Below are 21,836 nucleotides of genomic sequence, written 5' to 3' on the forward strand. Positions count from 1 at the left end.
AAACCTTGATCTGTTGAATAATGAAGAGATGATTTTTCCTGGTCTGTTTGTCCTCACCGTGAACTCTCATTCACACCTCTGAGATCTCTTTGAAGGTGCAGCTCTAATCACTGATGTCTCTAATTGCTGAACACAACAAGCATACAAAGGAAAAGTGTCTGTAGCGTCTACCTGCCACTTTTTTAGAGACATGCAGGATCTCAGTGGCAGCAGTGCTGCAGCTTCTTCCTCCAGGGTTAAAGAGTTCTGATAGTTGCTTTCATATCTGTCTGTCTCTTTAAGTGTCAGTGTAAGCACAGCTTCACCTGCAGGCATGCTCAGCCTTAGTGGAGGTGGTTTTATTTATGTCTCTGCTGTAATTGAGTTCAGTTGTGTTGTGGCCCAGTCTGAACAGCACTGGGAAGACTTAGAGGGACCTTAATGATTCTTAGGTTTGTCTGCTGTCTATAGTAGGGGCTTAGAAGATACTTTAAAAGAAACATGACTTCATGAGATGTGAAGGACTTTATTATCTCAGAGGTTTCGTTTTATAGAAGAACAGACGGTGTCTTTTAAAATGGGACATTTAGAAATCATTAAACCGTGCAGACTCCTGTAAGATGAGCAGAAGTGGACTCAGTGTGTAAATCCACTGCTTTCAGTGCTATGTAACTTTTGCAGAAGGCTATGGTTCTCTTTGTGACACTAGCTCTCAGCCAAAAGAAGCCATTTAGCCCATCCTGGCACTGTTTTAAACAGCTGAGGCTAAGAGATGGAGGAGGATGGTGACAGATCAAGCTAAGAAGAGAAAGACTGAGCCAGCAAGAGGCCAGACAGAAAGCAACAACATGTGGCAGAGGGCAGGTACATCCCTGCAGATATTATTCATAACAGACTGGGGTGCAATGTGAGGTTGTATCAATGTCATTGTTGTCTCATGTTTAGCAGCTTTACTGGGTGCACTCATCTTAACAAGGTGTCTCAGATTTGCAAACAAATCAGCTGTTTATAAATCCATCTTGCATCCTAACGTCATTAATTTGTCTCTACTCATTCATCTTATGATGAGGTTTGTAAGGTTCCAAACTTGCTGCAGTTGTTTGGTGTATTTTTATTCACATTTATCTACGCTCATTTCTCCTATCATGAAAAATAAAAAGAGAATTTTAGGATTTTTTGCAAATTTATAAAAAAGATTTGGGTTGCAAGCAGCACTGAAGGGCATCCCGGCGTATTTCGAGATGGGTCTTAACCACAGGGGAGTGAGAATAATTAGGATGGTAGATCTTATGATGACCTTTGCGCAGAACGAAAGTCATAAGCCTTGGCTGAATGGGTTAATATTTAAATGGAAAAGGGGCTGCACAGCTGCGCAGGGGTAAGCCTCACAGCAAGACAGTCCGTGGTTCCCGGTCAGGGCTTTTCTGTGCAAAGTCGGCATGTTCTCTCCGTGCATTCATGGGTTCTCTGGCTTCCTCCCACCACCAAAAACATGCCCGTTAGGTTAATTGGTGACTCTAAAATTGGCTGTAGCTGTTCGTGTGAGTGTGCCTGGTTGTCTGTATCTGTCAGCCCTGTGACTGACTGGCGACCAGTCCAGAGTGTACCCCACCTCTTGCTCAATGAGAGCTGGGACAGGCTCCAGCCCCCCTGCAACCCCCAATGGGATAAGCATTATAGAAAATGGATGGATGACATGGACAAAAAAAAACAGGCATAATGCTTAATTGTCAGAAAGAGATGCTGGGACAAAGTACTGATATTGATGTATGAATGCATTCAGGATCAATTTGTTATCATTCCTGTTAAGTTTGGTGATGATTGACATTTGAACTAAAAAGTTATAAGGCATTATTGTTGAATTTTCACTGCAAAAAATCTACGAAAAAGTAGTTTAGGTTTGGGCTTCGGTCACAACCCTGCCCTATGGTGAAAACTCACAGTTCGCACAACTTCAGATCTCCAGGTTGTCTAGTATGAGCCAAAAAATTCTGGAGTTAATCAGTTAAAATCTTTCAGACTAGTTTGTTAAAATATGAAACTTGTAAATTTCCCAAAATTGCCAACATTTGACAGTAAGCTGTCTGTAGTGTACTTCCTGTACATTTTTGAGGATAGCTCCAGAACACTTTTATTTTCGTCTGCTCATGATACATATGTGTACCGATTTTTATGCAGAAACGTCGCTCTTACCAAGTCCCCTATCTCACATTTGGGGTCCCTGTGGGGCCCCTGCGCTATGGACTTGCATAATTCAACCAAAATATGAAAATTTTCACTGGGGGACATTTTTCTGTCAAGTTTAGTGAGTTTTTGAACATGTTAGATCCCTCAAATTAGTAACTCTTCTGACAGAAAAATGCCGCATATAGATACAATAGGGTCCTTGCCAACCCAAGGTCAATGCTGGGGCCCTTATAAAAAACTAAATGATCACATTGATGTAATTATTTAGATCCTCTAATCAGTGCTTAGTTGAAGCACCTTTTCAGGTTTTTATGAATATGCCACAAGAAGCTTTGCACACCTGGTTTGGGGGATTTTCTGCCATTCTTCTTTGCAAATCCTCTCAAGCTCAGTCAGGTTGGGTGGGGGCTGTTGTTGGAAGGCCAAAGATGTTTGATAGGGTTTAAGTCAGGATTGGGCCACTCTAAGACATTCTCAGAGTTGTCCCCAAGCCACTCCTGTGTTGTCTTGGCTGTGAGCTTAGGGTCACTGTCACGTTTGACGGTGAATCTTTGGCCCAGTCTCGAGTCCTGAGTATTGTGAAACAGGTTTTCATTGAGTATATCTTTGTACTTTGCTCCATTCAGCTTTCCCTCAACCCTGACCAGTCTCCCAGTCCCTGCTGCTGAAACACACCCCTACAGCATGATGCTGCCATCACCATGCTTCACTGTTGGCATAGTATTGGTCAGGTGATGAGCGGTTTCCTCCAGACATAATGTTTAGAACAAAGGCCAAACAGTTCAATCTTGCTGTCTACAGACCACTGAGTCTTGTTCTGATCAGTCTGTAAGTCGTACAGTTGCTTTTATGCAAACTCAAATCAGGCTTTCATGTGTTTTGAATGTAGGAGAGACTTCCATCTAGTCACTCTGCCATAAAGGCCAGAACAGTGTAGAGCTGTAGTGATGACTGTGGAATTCATGGGTCGCAACTCAAAACACTAGGCCATCTTTGACCTGTAATATAACCTCTTCAAATGAATGATGTCTCTTAGGGGCGGACATACCAGCTCTATGTAGGACAGAGCAGATGCATGCATTTTATTCTGTGGCACACTAAAATGAATTCCTCCATATCGCTGCTTTAAAGGCAGAGAAAAGCTTTAACATAGTAATTGTTTTCTGGCTGGTGTTTTGGAGCCTCAGCAGACGTCTTTGTGATTAAACGCCACAGGTCCAATCGGAGCGAGTGCAGCCATCAACAACAACACTTCCTCCTGTCAGTTCATCGTGTCCTTGAGCCAGACAGCTGAACCCCGACTTCTCTCTCACCCTAAGTTACTTTAGATAACAGCATTAGCTAATGGCTCAAACGTAATGTAATATACTGTCCCGTAAATGAGAGCAGGTTTGTTCTGATTTGTGTGTTCATGTGTGGTTTGATTTTACACGGTCCTGTCAGACTAAATACAAAAGCGGGTCTTAAACTAATTACCCTCCATGCTTTCACACAACACCAATTCTTTACAGGCAATTTGGAGGAAATGCTATAAAAGTTGGATGATTGGAATAAATCTGATTTTGGACCATTCGTCGGACAAAGTGAGCAATCTGAAGACATCAGATTGAGAGTGAGCTTTGGTGTTATATTCTAAAGAATACGATTGAATCCATCAGTGAAGTAGCTAATTTAAGTTGTACTGCTCCTTTTATTCAGCTCAGTTTAAGGGTCTAAAAGCAGACGTGCGTATCCTTAAATAGTCTGAAAATCCCTTAAAGCAGCATGCTCACTGAGGAACCGTCCTGTGATTTTATCTACAAGTCATTTCTGAGGCTCATTTTTATCAGCCGGTCAATCTAACTATTAAATCCCAGAATCCTCAGCTCTCTTTCTATTGAGCTGATTTATCAGATTCTTTGGGAACAGAGAGGAGATTTGCCGTGGTCTTTTTTTTAAGGCTGCGGTGATTACTTACTGATTTAAGTGATTACTATATGTTGCCTCGCTCCTGAAGGGCAAATTAGCTCGTTCTGCAGAGACCTTGATCAATTTAATCAAGTGTAATGATGCTGAAGGCTGTGAACAGCTCTGTTCAACACTGTCTTTCAAAGGGGCTGAGATCAAGCGGTTTTCTGCACATTATCTCACTGCTCTTATGCATCCAGAATCATTGTGTCTTAGTGAGACAATGAAAAAGTTCCTGAGTAAAACCCACAAATCTGCCATGCACTTTGTGCTGCAGACACGTCTTAATCTTTGTTTACCAGTGGTGTCTCTCTGGAGGATAAATACGTCAGTACATGCCATTGGTGCTGCTCAATAGAAGGGGATTTTATGTTGAAAGCTACAAATCACTACGTGGATGGGTTTAAGGGAAGGTGCACTTCTCATTTCAGAACTGTCACTGCTGCCTGAGTTCATACAGAGCCCCTTCAGAGAGACTGGAGTCTGATTTATACCTCTGCATCAAAGCTACACCATGTAGTCCTCAACCCTATGCATGTAGCCAAAATGCACCTCCTTAAAAATGGAACTTTGCAACACAGCCCTGTGATTGGTCCACCGGGTAGCACTGGATGACTGAGTGAGATAAATGGCTGCTGACAGTGACATATAAAATACGAAACCTGCATTCCCCCATTGATATGTCTCTCTGAGTGGCCAGACAAGGATAAATTCACAAGAAATGGACAAGAAGGCCTGGCTCATAATCTTTGCTCCAGTTCATCCCAAAGGTGCTCGATGGGGTTGAGGTCAGGGTCCGTGCAGGTTTGTCGAGTTCTTCCACAACAAACTCATCAAACCATGTCTTTATAGTCCTTGCTTTGTGGGGCACAGTCATGTTGGAATAGAAAAGGGCCTTCCCAAAACTGTTGCAAAAAAAAAAAAAATAAATAAAAAACTATTACAAAGGTAACATCCATCACAGTACCAGGCTTAAGTCACTGAGCTCCTTCAGAACGACCCATTTAGTATCACAGATGTTTCAGATAAGTCTGGACATGTGTAATTCAGTAATTACGCATGTGACCAAATACTTGTGTCAGCTCTATATGGGAAATTAATGGGGGCTGGCATGAAAAATTATGATTGTGGAGTGAAAATTTTGACTGTTTTTGTTCACACATGCAGCTCACCAGTCTGACACGGCAAATAGACTGTTTCACATATCCATAGCATAGACTATATCTCACATTAATCTCAGCAACACTCCATAGATGGTGTTTGGAAAAAGAAGGACCTTTTAAATCTTGGAGGATGATTGGATGAGGAATCTGTCTTTCAAATTAATAACTGGCCAATCAGAGCAACAAAACATATGAAGTAGCAGGCATACGCAGCTGCACAACACAGGCTTGAGAGGTAGTTGTGTTTTTTTCCACTATCAGTGGAGCCTATCAGTAAATTAAACTCTAACTAAAGCTGGTGCCAAGAAGAGCAAAAACATCTTTTCTGCCAAGCAAAGCTTTCAGTGCGGTTCTTTTCTGTTATTAGTAAATGTTGTCCGGTTCTGGTAAAACTGCCGCTATAGCTACATCCATGCTACTCTCTTCACTGGCCACCACTGTTTACTGGCTTGCAGTGAAACAAAACCACTCCTGTAGCTACCGCCTTTTTCTCCTCAAATAAAGCTGGTTGGTCTGGTCATTCTCAGACATGACACAGAGTGAATTAAGCCAGTCCACTGGCTTTGTAATGTCTGAAGCTCACTCTGCCTTTAGGAAGTTTTCAAGACTGTTATGCTTGTATGATCGCTCTTGTCTTTCACAAAATGTCATATTTGAATATTTCTCTGTCTTTCAAGGGCTAGACAATAATTAAGAATTCCAATTGAGATTATCTCAGAATTTCTGCAGTTAAATGCGACTAATAGTGCCTTTCTGATGCATTTAGGAATTTTGCGTGTAAAGCTGCTTTTCTCATTTTTTATTTCTGTACTGTCTTAAACCAATGATAATTGAATGTATGTTTGGCTACAGGTGTGCTTTTATTTCGAAAGGAAATAAGGACCTATTTTTAGACAGGAGATTATGACATGAACTATCAAAAAGGGACTTGTTATGGATTGCATAGGAAAGGAAACAGTAAAAAGGTAAATGTTTGGTATCACAGGTGCGGAAGACTTTTGACTTGTCCACTGAGCTGTCTGAGAACCAAAGTGTGCTGAAAGAGACAATAAAGCATGCAGTTAATCATGATAAACATAAAAATGTATTCACCCTTTATGGACCTTAATTAATCACAATTAATGCAGACAGCCTTGGTCTTTTCATCAGGTCTTTGGTGGAGAATAAATTTTCTGGCAGCTTAGAAAAACCACAGGATACAGAACGTCACCTCCGCAGACCCAGTTTCATGAGCCAACCAATAGTTGAGTCATGCTGCCAGTAATTTCTCCTCCAAATGTCAGTTTGACAGCTTGTTGGTAACGCCAGAAAAGCCATGATGAAATGCAAGAGCTTTCACTGGCAGCCCTTTGGCTTAAGACACACTGTTTTACTCTTTCACTGGAAGGATTGTGACTTTAATGTACAAAAACAGACAGTTTCAGCCACTCTTACATTAAATCCAATAAGTCCTTATATTTTAGGAATCTTTACTTGCATATGAATCTCTTCTTGCATGTAGAAATACATAACTGTATATAAACAACAGCTACAGACCTCACATTTCCCTGACCAGTTTATTCTAACTGTGTTAAGATTATCAAGCTGAGTGCTGAAGCATTTGCAAGTTTTCTGTGTTCTCCAGGCTAAGTCATTGTCAGAGTTATTGTTGTTTGATGTCCTTTATTTTATAATCATTATGAAAAATGGAGGTGGTAGTTGTTTCAATTTCCTAAATCCTGTCTTAACCTCCTCAGACTTGCAGGAATGCATTAGTTTAGTTCCTCCTCCCACTTATTTGGGATCAGTAGAACCTGAAAAGTTTAAAAGCTCAGCCTTTAAACAGGGAGAGGTTCTGACCAAAATTGTTGTCCACAAACCTCCTGAAGGTCCTGATCCTGCAGAAATACAGCCCTAGATCAGTTTTAGAGCAGAAGTTTGACTGTGTGTCGGCCACTTGGTCAGCTGTTTGGGTCTTCAGTCAGTCATTGAGAAAAGGATGGGGGAGTCATTTGGATGATGGACCACGAGGACTCATTTAGGCCAAGCATCAACAAAATTTAAACAAAGTTTTTAACTTCTTGAAAATGTTCTTTTTCAGAATACACATAAATTCCCCATTTATGTGAAAATTCTTAAACATATCCCAGTATCCCATAAAAATACCCCAACATTTCTCCACTATTCTCTTAATTTTTCAGTAAAACTTTTATCCATAAACTGAAATATTCCATTAAAATGTCTTTAGTTCAGGCGCGCCGGTAGTCAAGTGGTTAAGGTGCACACCATATATGCAGGCGACCCGGGTTCGGATCCGGCCCATGGCACCATTTCCTGCATGTCTCTCCCCGCTCTCTCCCCTGTTTCCAACTCTAACCACTGTCCTATCAAATAAAGACAAAAAGGCCAAAAATTAATCTTAAAAAAAAAAAAAAAAAAAAAAAAATGTCTTTAGTTCAGTGGGTAGAGCAGGCGCCTATAAATAGAGACTACAGTCTTTATCACACTGGTTCTCAGATCTATTCCTGGCCTTGGTGCACACTCACTCTCTCTCCCCTTATTTCCTGTCTATCTATACTGATCCTATTAAAATGAGGGCTAAAGGCCCAAAAAAATAATCTTTATGAATTAAAAAATTCCTGAAAAAGACGAATTCCTCCTGATTTTTATTTATGAAATTCATTAAAATTTACTAATGCATTCCCCTAAATCCCATAAAAATGTCAGATATCCCCCAAACACCATAAAAATTCCCTGTAATTCCCATGAAAATGCCTGACAGTTTAAAAGGACACCCCTCTCCACCAATTTCCAATCAGACGTCCCCAAAAAATGCAAATAAATTTTCCACATTAAATAAAAAGATACCAAATTCCCCTCATTTCCTTTCAATGCCAAAAAAATTCTAAACAAATTTTCCCCAAAATATTTCAATGAAATAATTACAATACAATTACCTTCTCTAGATTTACATGAAAAAGTCTGAAGCATTCCGAACAAAAATCCCTCAGATCATTTAGACAAATTAAAAAAAAACTGACAAAACATTTTAAACAAAAGTTTATCTTCAAATTCACCAAAATTTAAAAACCCATTTTCCAAAATCATGCAAAAATGTGAGAAATTGCCCCAAACATCCAAACAAATTCCCTACAATTTTCAAGAAAGGACACCACACCACACAAATTCCCCCAAATTACAGAAAAGATACACATTAAATAAAAAAACATAACAATTTCAAAGCAATATCCCCTAAAATTTCAAATCAAATTTAAAATTTTAAAATGTACATGAAAATTTCTGAAATGTTTCAAACAAATTCTCGCAGTCATTGAAATTGAGTAAAAAAAAAAAAAATCCTCACAATACCAAAAAATGTCAACACAAATTTCCCCCAAAACCTTTCCCAAAAATGTCCATGGCCAACTCTAAACATTCAAATTATTTTTTGAAAAATCCAAGCAAATTCCCTGAAATTTCCATAAAAAGTTCTGGAAAATTCAACTAAAATTCCAAGCAATTTCTTAAAGCTCTATAATCATTCTGGACAATTATCTAAAAAATTCTGACATCAGAAATTATTACTATGTTGAAGGAAAGCTGAAGTGTAATTCCCTCATACGTGCATGCAGGGTCTCAGGAGGTTAAGGTCATAAAATTATAATAAGGTTTTGGTGTATAAGATGGTCAAAATCCTGTAGGTACAGTGGTCACACTTCGTCATGGCTGCGTTATTTTACTGCTTGAATAAAATTCTTATATTATTATCTGTCAGATAATCAACACTAGCAGGCTGGACCTGGATGATTCCAGCTTCATTCTTGCTCTGGTCCTCCTGTGTCTCGTCTCTCCTTCACTCGACTAAACTCTGCTCCTTGTCACTTAAACTGTCCTCCATTCAGCGCTGGTTACTGTGAGCTTTTAACTGGATAAGCAGATTACTTAAGAATGCAAAGTCGAAGTGTCAGAAACGTGAGAACACTTCAAATGAAAGCCACAGCTCCCCTCCAGGCTCAAAGTACTTGAAAAAACTTTCCTTACAGCTTTTGAATTTATCCTCCTTTCTTTAAACAAGTCAAAGAATACTGGATGCTCCTGATGAATTTATTTTACTGACTCTGACTGTGGTTCAGTGGCAGAGTCAGCGGTCTCTTCACCAGAAGGTTAGAGGTTTGACCCCTGCTCCTGTAGTCACGTATTGATGAATCCTGGTGTAGCAGAGTTTATGTTGTTTATTGTGGTGTCACAGTAAACACAGATTTTGAAAAGACCATCATATTTCACATTTTCAGACTTGGAAAGACCATGAACCAAGGACTGGGTCTGCTTATTTCTCATTTTGTGGGTCAGTAGATGCTCTGGACACCTAAATAGATGTGCAAAACCACTGAACACCTGTTATTCCCTTATTTATGTGCTTCATTTCCGATGGACACGTTAGCATCAACGTTACCGGCAGTATAATGATTGCTTTGAGTCACAGATGACTAAGAAATCACAGCACAAGCACAAGTCCATTTACCATGATCATTAGAACAGAATATTTAAATTCTGTGTCTGCAGGCTCAGTCATTTGATCAATTATTACTCTGTGTCTACAAAAGTAAACCCTGGATTATAATCTCAACACTTCCACTGAACATTGCCTGTGAGTTAACGTCTAATGATAATATAGAAAGAACAAGAGTGATGATTTAATATTCATAATGACAGCAGAGATGTGACTGAATAATTGATGAATTAGGGAATGAAAATCCACATTAAGTGCGATGAAAGCCAGTCATAAAAAGCTGCAGGCTCTGTTGCAGCCGCCTTGATCTGCATGCTTATTAACCTGACAAACAAGAAAGATGCAGGGGCCAGTTTTCAATTTGTGAGGTAATGGATGGCTGGCTGCTCCTAACAGTGAAACAGGAGCCGTGTTTAGCTTCTAGACTGAGATAGAATACCTCTGAAGAGCAGAGAGCGCCACCAAAGACTCATATTTAAGAATTATTTTATTAGTTATGGATGGAGATCATGACATTGTGTTCTTTTTCTGCTGAGGAATAGTAGTTGAGGGATTTTGAGATAGAATATTCATCACTAAACTTTGCTGTCTGAGGAGCCTTATAAGGTGAAATTTAATCTCATACATTTCTCTTTCTTCATCTCTTGTTTAGAAATGATGAGTTTTTCATCATTGCTGTTGGTGTTATTCTATGGTAATGATTTAATGACCCATGCTTTATGAATTAGTGATAAGCATTGTAGAAGGGCACTATAGTCTAAGTGCAGTTCAATAACTTGATGGTAATTAGCCTTTAGGTTGCAATTCTTCTTGCGCTGTTGTTGCTCATTTGCACATCTTCAGATTTCACTTTGCATTACTTGGTAATAATTTTCCCATTTTGGTATGAGCTCTGGACTGATTTTATTCCTGATTTTACTGTTATCTTGTTTTTATTGGTCTTTATATTGTGTAATCATGTCTGACTTTTTGACTTTTTAATAAGGCTTTATTTCACCACTGTTGTCTTTTTGTGCTCCTGCTGCAGAATGAATTTCCCTCTGTGGTACAGTAAACAGAATCTGAAGCCTGTTGCACAGGTGCATCTAAAAATAATAGAGAATACCATGTGGAAGTTTGGTTTTCCCGATGATTTACCTCAAAAAGTTAAACTACTATAAACTATAGAATCATCTCATACAAGGTGATATATTTGAAGATATTTTTTGTTTTATTCTTGATGAATATGACTGAGCTCCCAAAAATAAAAAAAATCCACTTCTCAAGATATTAGAATATTATAGAAAATTTTGGTTTGTAAAGATTTTGAGAGCCTTCATTCTCTCACTCTGGTTCAGTACACACAACCACAACCACAGGGAAGACTGCTGACTTGACAAATGTCCAGTGGACAATCATTGACACCATTCATAAGGAGGGTAAGCTACAGAAGGTCACTGCTGAAAGGGCAGGATGCTCTTAGAGGCTGCATCAAAGCAGATTCATGGAAAATTGACTGGAAGGGAAAAGTGTGGTTAAAAAAAAACAGGAGCGTGGATGAGCTCAGCTTTCAGAGGATTGTCAAACAAAGCATATTCAGGAACTTAGAGGAGCCTCACAAGGGCTGGGGCTGTAGCTGGAGATGGTGGATCAAGACCCACAACACAAACGGGTCCAGGAAATGCGCTAGAAGTGTCGTTTTCCTAGTGTTGGGCCACTCCCGAACCACAGAACTGCACCAAATATAGCATTCAATTCAGAAATCAAGATCCCATAGTCTAGAGGAAGAGAGTAGAGACCCAGAGTCCAAGGTGCTAGAAGTCTAGTGTTTTTAGTTTCCACAGACTGATGTTTGGAGGTGATCAAGTCCAGAGTCAACACTGTAAGCCATCTACCAAGAGATTTTCGAGACCTCTGTGCTTCCATCTGCTGAGAAGCTTTATGGGGATTCTGATTTCCTTTTCCAGCAGGACTTGGCACCTGCCCACAGTGAAACCAGAACTACCAGAAACTGGTTTCCTGATCATGTTATTACTGTGTTTGATTTGCCATCCAACCTCCCCGACCTGAACCCCATAGAGAATCTGTGGGGAAATGTCAAGAGGAAGATGAGAGACCCCAGACTCACAGTACAGATGAGCTGAAAGCTGCTGTCAGAGCTACCTGGGCTTCATAACACTCCAGCAGTGCCACGGACTGATTGGCTCCATGCCATGTCACATAGACGCATCACTTTGTGCAAAAAGAGCTCCAAACAATTACTGAATGCATGAGCATCATTTCCCAAAAGGTCAAGATTTCTGTATTATAAATCCTTTGAGATTGTGGGTTTCGATTATTGTGAGCTGTAAGCCGTAACCATCAAGCTTAAAAAAAAGTCTTATGTTTCTTCAGTCTGCATAAGATAAATTTAGAATATATGGAAGTTTACTTTTTGAATAAATCACAGGTAATAAAGAACTTTCCATGATCTTATTTATTGAGAAGCACCTGTATCAGCTCAGGATTTTTTAGACTGTTGAAAACTTTCACAATTTGAATAAATGAAGGAATGTACTGAATGAATCTTCACACTGTAGGCAGTTGTCCTAACTGTAGGATAGTTGTAACAAAACTCCCTGGGAGGTTTTTGTTCTACTCTGTTAACAAAGTTGGTAAAAGTTTGTTTTTGAATGATTAAGGATGACTTTCATCAGGTTACTCTGCCCCCTGCAGGAGGTCCCAGTGAACTACAAGGCTAGGTAGACAGACTAACCAAACATAAATGAACTGCAGTTTTTTGCACTTTAGCATTGGCCTCATTTTTAACATGTGAGGATGCTGCTTTACTCTAAGTGCTTAAACTTGAGTTTGAGTTTGAGAGCTGAAGGTTTTGTTGGGACAGAAACATGAAATGGGCTCATGATAATAAAATAATGCTAACATGAATAAAACAGCAGTAATAACTTGGAAACCCTGTATGACATTTAGATAACCTCATTGCTGAGTGTGTGAAGTGCAGCGAGGCTTCACCTGCAAAATCTGAAGTCTTGCTATTCAACAGGAGTTGAGTTTATAATTGTGGTAATTTCTCGACACTGCAGAGGTTCAATCTGAAGTTTAACTGATAAAAGATAAAAACAGAAGGAGCAGTCGAACGGTTCAGAGCAGTCAAGTGTTCAGCTCTTTGTCTGGACCCATTCTGAGCTCTGATTCTTTGTCAGAAGCATCGCCTCTGAGTGCTCATTGAGACCAAATCCAATTAGAGACGAGGAAGTAGTCGCCCAAATCTCTCTGCTCTGTGTGCTCTTATTTTCCTCCTGTGCCCTTGGGTTTCCATTTATTGAATAATTAATTGCCTTGCTCACATTTGCACATAAGGCACACACACATTCATCTCCAGTTCTAGGAGTGTTCCTCACTGTGTGACTTTTCATTTAGCCAATGAGTTCTGCTTCATTAGTGGATCTCCTTTATGCAGTGGTACTTCCACTGGCATTTGTTTCAGATTCAGCAGGAGTACAAGTGATCAAACCTGCTTCCTCTTCTTCAGATTAGAGACATTTTTCACTCATTTTATTTCATGCAACTGTATCTCAGAAGTAGATATTCCCTTCTCCTGAGAAACCATAAAACAAAGTTAATGTTGGAGCTTTCTAATATAAATAATTAATTTATTAGGAGGGTTTTTCAGCTCCTCCTTCCTTCACTTCTATCTAATCATTTCTTATTTGTCTTATTTCAGGGAGAAGATGCCGTTCCACCATGTGACGGCAGGCCTGCTCTACAAAGGGAATTACCTGAGCCGCTCGCTGTCGGACAGTGACAGCGATGTTCTGGCCAGCATCTCTGTGGAGGAGCTCGACGGTAAGACTTTTCTCTGAAATGTCTTGACATCCATCCTGCCTAATGTTTGAGGTCTTCTTAGAGGGATTTGTCTACACCGCTGCCTCCCAATCTAGACAATAGGTTGTTTGCAGGTAGAAGTTTGGGGGGGGGGGGCAGCCATTTAAATGAATGGGAATAGAGGAAAGTTAGTCCTTTACAGATCTAAGTAGATCCCTTTACAATACTTGACTTAAGAAAAAATCTATATACATTGGGAATGATCCCTACACTTCACTAAAGAGTGATTTTTACCTCAGTTTAACTGATTGAGCTCCCTAGTGTCTGGCATTGTCTATCCAGATGAAGACAAAAGTCTAGAGGAGTCTGTGCTGAGTTAAAAGGCTCGCTAAGCCCCTTTAACATATAAATAAATCCTCATTTTGTCCCTAACATGATCTTCATTGAAATGGTGACCAACTATCAACCAAATAAACCTTGTAGGGTGAGCAACTGAGTGACGATGTGCTGGTTCAAGAATGAGCCTGTTCTACAACACGACTTTTTATATGAGCAGCATCAGTTGGTCCTGTTTGAGTGCCATTTTTCTTTCTTTCATCCACCTGAAAAAGCCAAACTGGTACCAAATGAACTATTTGTGAGCGAAACAACCAGCTCTACTGAGCTGAGCCAAATGATATTGGTCTCTTAAAAGAGACAGATTTTCTGTCACAACTAGAGAGGCTGGAGGTTGGCGAGATGGACATTAGCTTTTTGAGCTAAACTAGGACAAAACTGAACCGGACCAAACCAGACTGTGTTGTGGAAATGGACGATACACAAGCTTTGTATGTTTCACCACTTGTGGGACACAAAGTAGCTCAAGAATGAAGAATGAATTATACCCCGTCTAGGGTTGGCCAGGACACAATATGAAATATGAACCGTAACACTCAGATCTCAAGTAGCCATGAAGACTGGTTAAAAGATTTCAACTATAAGGCAATTTATTAACAAAGGTAAGATTTAAATTCACAAGAACAAAGGAGGGGTCGTTTACCTCAGGGTGAGACACTTTAAACTAGCGAAAGACTCTACGGGAGAGACAGACGTTTCTTTAAGTAAACTAAGATTAAAACACAAATACTAAACAAATCTCTGCGGCATAAGTCTTAATCAATAACTGTACAAAAAACACCAAAGGTTCACCCTTACGTTACCCAATATACAAAACTATCAAACAAGATCTCAAAGAAACTTGGGTTGCCGGTTGGAATCTGAATGTGATGGGGTCCCCCCTGCTGCTGTGGTGATGTTGTTTCAGTCTTTAATTCAGGGACCAGCACCTCCACAGCCTATCACCACTCCGCTGAAGCAGTCAATCAGCAGCAGGCAAGGGCACACCTAATCAGGTAGATAGGTGTTTATTAGATGATGATTGCTGATGGATTCTGAGTAAATTGCGTCCAAAATAATCAATCTTTTAAAAACATGACAGCCTTATTTTCCTGTCACCTTTAAAATGTAAAAAGGACGACAGAGTGAAATAGTTTCATTTTGAAAGTAGAGCTGCATACAAATGATTAAAGCCACTGCAGCTCTGTTTAGTTCCACTTCATGCCAGCTTAAAGGGAAATGTAGAGCTAAAGTTAAAGGAAGCAGCTACCCTGAGTAAAAAAACAACACAGAAGAAGGAACATAGAAGATGTGATTGAAAACATGTTTGTCTTCTGTGAAATAATCGAACATGGACTTGAGAAAGGTGGTTATAGCAGTTTAAGTGGCACTCAGCAGGTGTGTAGGCATCCCTCTGTTTGTCACTGCTGTCTTTAGATTACCCAGAATGCTGGTGTGTATAACCACCTTTCCTAAACATAATGAGCCGGAGAAGCTCAGTCAGTCATGTGACTTGAAGGTGGATCAGACGGTCACACAGTGGGAGCCACTGCGTAAAAAACACTATTTTGGGAAATGAGCCTGTACACTCTGCGGATTCCCAAACACATATAGAGCTGTGATTTCTCTGAAAGCTGAACAGAGGCACACAATGGAGGCCAACATAATGTAGACAGCTGCTGATTTGAAGGACAGGTGCTCATCCAAGCAGCCCTGCTCTTAAGTAAACCTTTAAAATACAATCCAGTGCAACATCACCAGCACCATCCTCCTTATTTAAGCCAGCAATGCACAGTAATGCATCATTCATCGCATGGCTTATCTCACCAGGAGCATTCACGTCTGCTGGCTTCTCTCTGCAGCTTCACGCCCCTGCTGTAACTGAGGCTGTGTTTATGAACCCTTTGTTTTGCCGTCTGTCTGAGAGTAATCACCTGGGCCTGTAGAACACAAACCTGATCAATTACAGTCTGCCCCAGTCAGCAGGCTGCCTCACAGGCAGCAAACAAACAAGACTCCTCCATACCTCCAAAATATTAATCCATAGATGCAACATTAAGCTGCCACTTGGAAAATTGCATGGCGAGGTAATGGGCAGCTACTCCGTCAGGGTGGAGTTTTAATATGCATGGAGCCTTTGCAGCAAATGAATGAATCCCTCACTCCTATTCATTGCAAGGTCATTTAGCTTGGTGAATAAGAAACAACTTGTTTGTAGAGGCTCATCAGAAGTTCAACTTAACACTGCAGACTGTAGCCCATCAGTATAATAATGATGGTATCAATCAGTGCATGCACCGTCAAGTTGAGCTATGATTACAGCTCGGTTAAGCCAATTAAGTAAACTGCCCTCCCTGTCTGTCCAAAAATGCGTGGTCCTCGTTGTTGCACATGCCCATGTCTTTGTCTTGTTTTCCACCAAATGTTCTCTTCCTATGTGTGCGCTGAGGAGCATGTGCAGAATGTCTTTGCCCAGTTTCAGGCTGATAGAGGAGTGAATGGTCAAGAGTAAATTGATTCCCAGCCATGTTATCTAGGTGTGTTAAGGCTTGTTTATGCTCACAGGGAGCATCTGTTTGTATTCTGTTCATTTCATCAGTGATGCAGCACAATCTCTGGAGGCTTAGGGGTACAGACCAAATGCTGCACTACATGGGAGAGGTATTGATTTACATGCACTTTAATATGGAGTTGGCCATACCATTTGCAGCTATAACAGCCTCAACTTTTCTTGGAAGGCTTCCCACAAGATTTTGGAGTATATGTAAGAATTTGTGTCCATTCATTCTGTAGGGCATTTGTGAGTTCAGGCACTGATGCTGGACAAATAGGCATTGCTCACAATTGCTGTTCCTGTTCATCCCAAAGGTGCTTGATGGGGTTGAGGTTAAGGCTCTGCTTTGGGCCACATCAAACTCATCAAACCATGTCTTTATAATTAGGTCTTGCTTTGTGCACTGGGGCACTGTCATATTAGAACAGAAAATGGCCTTTCCTAAACTGATGCCACAAAGTTGGAAGCATAGCATTATCCAAAATGTCTCGGAGTGCTGAATTGGCCTTTGCTGGAGATAAGGGCCTAGCCCTGAAAATCATCCCCATACCATTATCAATCCTCCACGAAAGTTCACACTTGGCACAATGCAGTCAGGCAGGGAACGTTATCCCAGCAGCATTCTTGGTGTGTATCTGTTCAAAGTTTTGGAGTTTGGAGAGTTTGAAAGATGCAGGCCCGGTCAAGGAGACAAGTCAGAGCGTAACAGAGAGAAAGACAGCCAATTGTAGCGAGAATACTCACAATGCTGGGAGGAATAGAGGAATATTCACCCTCTGCCATGACTTTCAGTTGTCCGGTGAGATCATGGGTGCTTCCGGCATGGCAGTCCACACGTAGTGAAGCCAGTGCTTTGCCCCACTGTGTCTCAGCCCCACCAGGGAGGGAGTAATCGGCGAATTAGATTTTGGGAGTGATCTGGATCACCATCTGGATCCAGGAATGTTTTTAAAGGATTCTTCACTATTGGGAGATAGGGCTAATGGTGGAGGTCTGTGCTCTCTGAGTGCTTTTCTAGTTGGTTATTTGGGCATTTTTGTTTTGACTTATACAGTCAAAAACACACATTGATAATGGATTTTTATTGATAAATGTGTTACAGTATGGGTCAAAAGAGAAAGTGGCACAACCTTGCTAAAGGTGCAGATGTGACATTAGTGGCAGTTTGGAGCATTTGTTGTCATCATTTGAAGAAGCATCATTTGAAACTCTCCTGCTCCCTCCATATTTTCCTTCCACACCTCTGCCTCATGTCATTTAAAGATACTGTATTTGTCCAGGGCCGTTGTGAGTCCTGCAGCAGCTGGAGCATCGTTCACACGGCTGGAGGTGTGGAATCACTCAGCTGGAGTGTTTTTTCTACAAATGTCTCGTCTCTCAGGAGGTGCTGCTGTTGTCTGCTGGGATTTATGAAGAGGCCCTTGAGTAACTGTAAAGATAAAGCCTTAATGTCGGACAGCAGCATAAGTCAGCCATTCAGAGGTGGGCAGCTTTTTTAGTCTCAGCAGGCTCTTGTTCTCCCGAAGCTGCAGAGTGAAATGGGGCACTGATTTTTCTATTTTGTGGAGGTTGAAATTATAGTCGATGTAAGAAGATTGACAGCTCCTTTGCATGACTTTGACACGGACCACTGAGGCGACAATTCTTTGGAACAATAAGGACAGAAATGCAGCTCGTTCCTGACCTCTGTCTTTGTTCCATGTGCTGCCCGTAATGATGGCGGTGTAATTACAGGGACAAAGAAAAGACAGGAAAGTTTTCATGCAACCAGTAGGGTTTTTAAATACCACCTGAAACCTGTAGGGTTGATGTTAATTTTCTGAAGCACAAATCACAAGACCTTCTACTGATGGAAGAGATTTCAGTCAATACATGAACATGAAAACATGCTCTGCCGAGCCTGGTGGCAGATTGTATCCTCTGATCTCTGGTCCTGTCATGAGTCTGAACCAGGAGATCTGCTGTGATCTGACTGAAGGCTTAAATTTACATCCAGATGCTCTTTTTCTTTATTTAACATTCAGCAATAACACCCCCCTCTTCTCACAACCACTGCTGTCTTCTTTAATGTCATATTAATAATTTATGAATCTAAATGTATTATCCCTGATGCTTTTTCACCCTCTCTCTTCATTGTGTGCTCCAGCCATGCTCTTGCTTCATGACATGAGAGCAACCTCTGTGCCTTGTGAGAGCAATTTGTACATTTCTTGCAGTTCAATTGTTAATTTCAGAGCGGACCATTTCTGTCCTTTTCATTACCATATTTATGCAAATAAACTTACAGTGTTGTGCAGCCAAGGTGGAAAAGAGAGCAGAATAACTGGCTCCTGGGTGAATGTGAGAACAAACTAAAGATTTCTACAGTCATTTTTTAACAAATACAAAGGGAACTCTTTTTAAACATTTTTTGGGCTTTTTACTTGGATAGGACAGTGGATAGAGCAGGAAACAGGGTAGAGAGAGAGTGGGGAAGGACACCCAAGAGAGAAGCCACAAACTTACACCTGTGCTACCTGCTTTGAGGACTTTGGTCTCAGCACACTGGGTGCTACCAGTGGTGTAGTGCAGGTTACACTCAGGTACTATTTAAGGAGTATACTCACTTATATTCCAGTCGTTCTGGAGTATACCCACGTCAAAATCTCTTCTTGGCTGGCAAAGAGAACTACAACGTAATCTGAGTGCTAGGGGTGTAATGGTATCAAAATCACAGGGAACAATAATACCTCACAAACAATCCATGGTATGGAAAAAACTCCAGAACGAAAACAATGCAGCAGGCATTTATGAAACAATAATTTCACTTCAAATATTACAGTATGTGCATAAAGGTGCCATAGGTGTGCTAACCTTCTAGAACCTTCATGGTCCAGCATTGAAAACAGCTGTAGGTCTTTACAGATATTCATGGATACACCTTATGATCTGCTGAGCCCTCGCATTGTTGTGGGGAAGTGAGATTGTGAACGCTTCCTCAATCTTTTAGCATGGCAGGATTCTTATCCCTGCCTTTTTGCAAATCTTTTTGAGGTGATGATTTGCCAAGTGTCTCCTTATGTCACTCGTATTCCCCATCAAGTGTGTCACCAGTCTGGCAGGGTCTGTACTGTCCATCACCTTTGCTCCTTTCTCATTTCTTGAAACCAGGGAACAAAAATGCTTCCAGACATCAGATATAAAAGCTGCTGGAGTCTTCACTATCTCAAAAGCTTTGTCACTCCTCTTTTTTTTTTTTGGTTTAGGCAGGCTGGACACATCAGTGCTTTTCACTCACTTCTCCCTCACCACTTGTAGCATCATCATTTTCGTGCTGTTAAATCAAGCCACCGAGTGATACGCAGAGGGTGATGGGTAAACTAGGGCCGACCTTGCAAACCACTTGTGTTTTTGCCACAAATCACCGAGTTGGTTCTCAGTTTCTGATTACCATCTAGCTTCATGCTTCATGTATACTATCATCGCCATGGCTGTGTTTGTTGTGCTTCCTCCTTTGGTCAGCTGATTGGCTTTTGTTGGGTTCAACAAAACAATCTACAGAGTGGGTACTTGGCTGTCTTCTGTGCGATAACCTTGCAAAATCATTGGATTGACCATATTTCATGTCTGTCATCTGGTGGATCCATCTTGCAAAGCTTCAAGCTGAAACAGTTATTCCCTGTCAGAGAAGGAATTGACCAATGAGCATCTTTGAAGAGAAAGAGGCAGGGGCTACAGGCGCAGTTCAGTTTTACTTCATGCTTGTAAATGAATGCAGCTTTCAAGTGATTAACATAATTAAGATGCACCAAAAGTGGTAGTCTGATCAGAACTCTTAACTAAATTTTTAACTTTTTTTTTCTTCTGTATATTTGCTCTGTGTTTATGTATCTTGGTATTGTATCTGTGCTGCTTTTGATCTTTACACCACTATGGTCAACCCCGGTTTTTGTAAACGTGCTTTATAAAGCAGTTTGAGTTGAGTGGACATCCATTCATCCATCCATTTTCTACACCGCTTATTGCTTTGGGGGTTGCGGGGGGCTGGAGCCTATCCCAGCTGTCATTGGACTAGTCACCAGCCAATCACAGGGAACGCTCACTGTCACACCTATGGCCAATTTAGAGTCACCAACTAACCTAACGAGCATGTCTTTGGTGGTGGGAGGAAGCAGGAGTACCCGGAGAGAACCCACACAGGGAGAACAAGCAAAGCCTCTGACCAGGAAGCAAACCTTCTTGCCATGAGGCAACAGGGCTAACCCCTTGGTCTTGGTGGTAAAGAGGTTTTTGCTCTTCTCCTGACCAGCTTTGGAAAGACTTTGATAAACCAACTGGCTTCCCTGATAGTAAACTATAACAGCCGTCTGTTAAGCTTATACTACGTAGTTAACTCCCTGATGCTGCACGCCTATCACACCATTTTTTTTGTTGCTCTGATTGGCCTGTAATTAATGTGACGAACAAAAAATGATCCAATCACCCTTTGAGATTTTTTGTAAAGGTTCTGCCCTTCCAAACACTTTCAATAGGCTGTTGCTCAGATGGATGTTAAGGATACTGTATCTTATGTTCAGATCTTTGCTGACTTTGGTTGAAAAGGTGAATGGGGCCCAAAATGATCAGTTATATTGTAGTAAACTCAGCTTGAGCACAAACCACACCAGAAAGCCTCCACTGTTCAATAAGTTCTGATAAAGACATGAAAATTCTGTCAGGCTGATCTTGAGAGAGATTCAGTCTGCAGGCAAAGTACAGCTTGATGTAATACTGGATAAGTAGATGGATGGAATCTAAATGAGTTAAACAGAGATCAGAAGGACATTAATGCATTTTACGTTACTAAAAACTATGCTTTCCTTCTTTTTTTAACTGCTGAAAATTTATGAATGATAGTTTTCCCGGTGTAAAAGTTAGATCATAAACGGCACACTCCAGTCCAGCAGCTGACCGCCACAGTCAGAGTAACATCTGACAGTGTGTGGTTGTGACAGCACTGATTTCAGCGAATCCCATCTGTATTCATAGTGGAAGTTCAGACTGATTTTCCAGCAGACTTAACAAAGAAGAAGAATCAGAGAAGTCCTGGAGACAGGCTTTCCTGCTTAGACTAAAATCTGCTTTTTTATTTAAGGTTTAGTGAAAGGGCAGCAGAAAAAAATCCTCTGAGTCGGCTCTCAGGCTCTTCTTTCACTAAATAAGCTGAGCTGAAGTCAGACGTCAGTAAGCCTGCGGGGAGGTTTGTGTCTGCTCAGCCCACCAGCACCGAGATCTCCTTTAAGAGGAGAGAGAGGAGGAGCAGGGAGGAGACGAGGAGCAGGGAGGAGGAGCGGGGAGACTAACTGCATCAGAAACTTTG

At 40.9% G+C, this 21,836-nt stretch overlaps 1 protein-coding gene across 2 annotated transcripts in view; it reads left to right on the top strand.

Annotated features, from left to right (window-relative positions):
* Positions 1-21,836, top strand: part of caln1 (calneuron 1) — a 123,175-nt gene that overhangs the window by 5,327 nt on the left and 96,012 nt on the right. For both annotated transcript variants that reach the window (XR_005993170.1, XM_041810277.1), the window contains exon 2: positions 13,469-13,590. Coding sequence is in view for 1 of the 2 variants with exons in the window: in XM_041810277.1 (XP_041666211.1) it covers positions 13,469-13,590 (122 nt within the window). In the remaining variant the exon portion in view is untranslated. The remainder of the gene's footprint in view (positions 1-13,468; positions 13,591-21,836) is intronic.

This window comes from Cheilinus undulatus, linkage group 2 (genome assembly GCF_018320785.1).
Source record: "Cheilinus undulatus linkage group 2, ASM1832078v1, whole genome shotgun sequence".
NCBI lineage: Eukaryota > Metazoa > Chordata > Actinopteri > Labriformes > Labridae > Cheilinus > Cheilinus undulatus.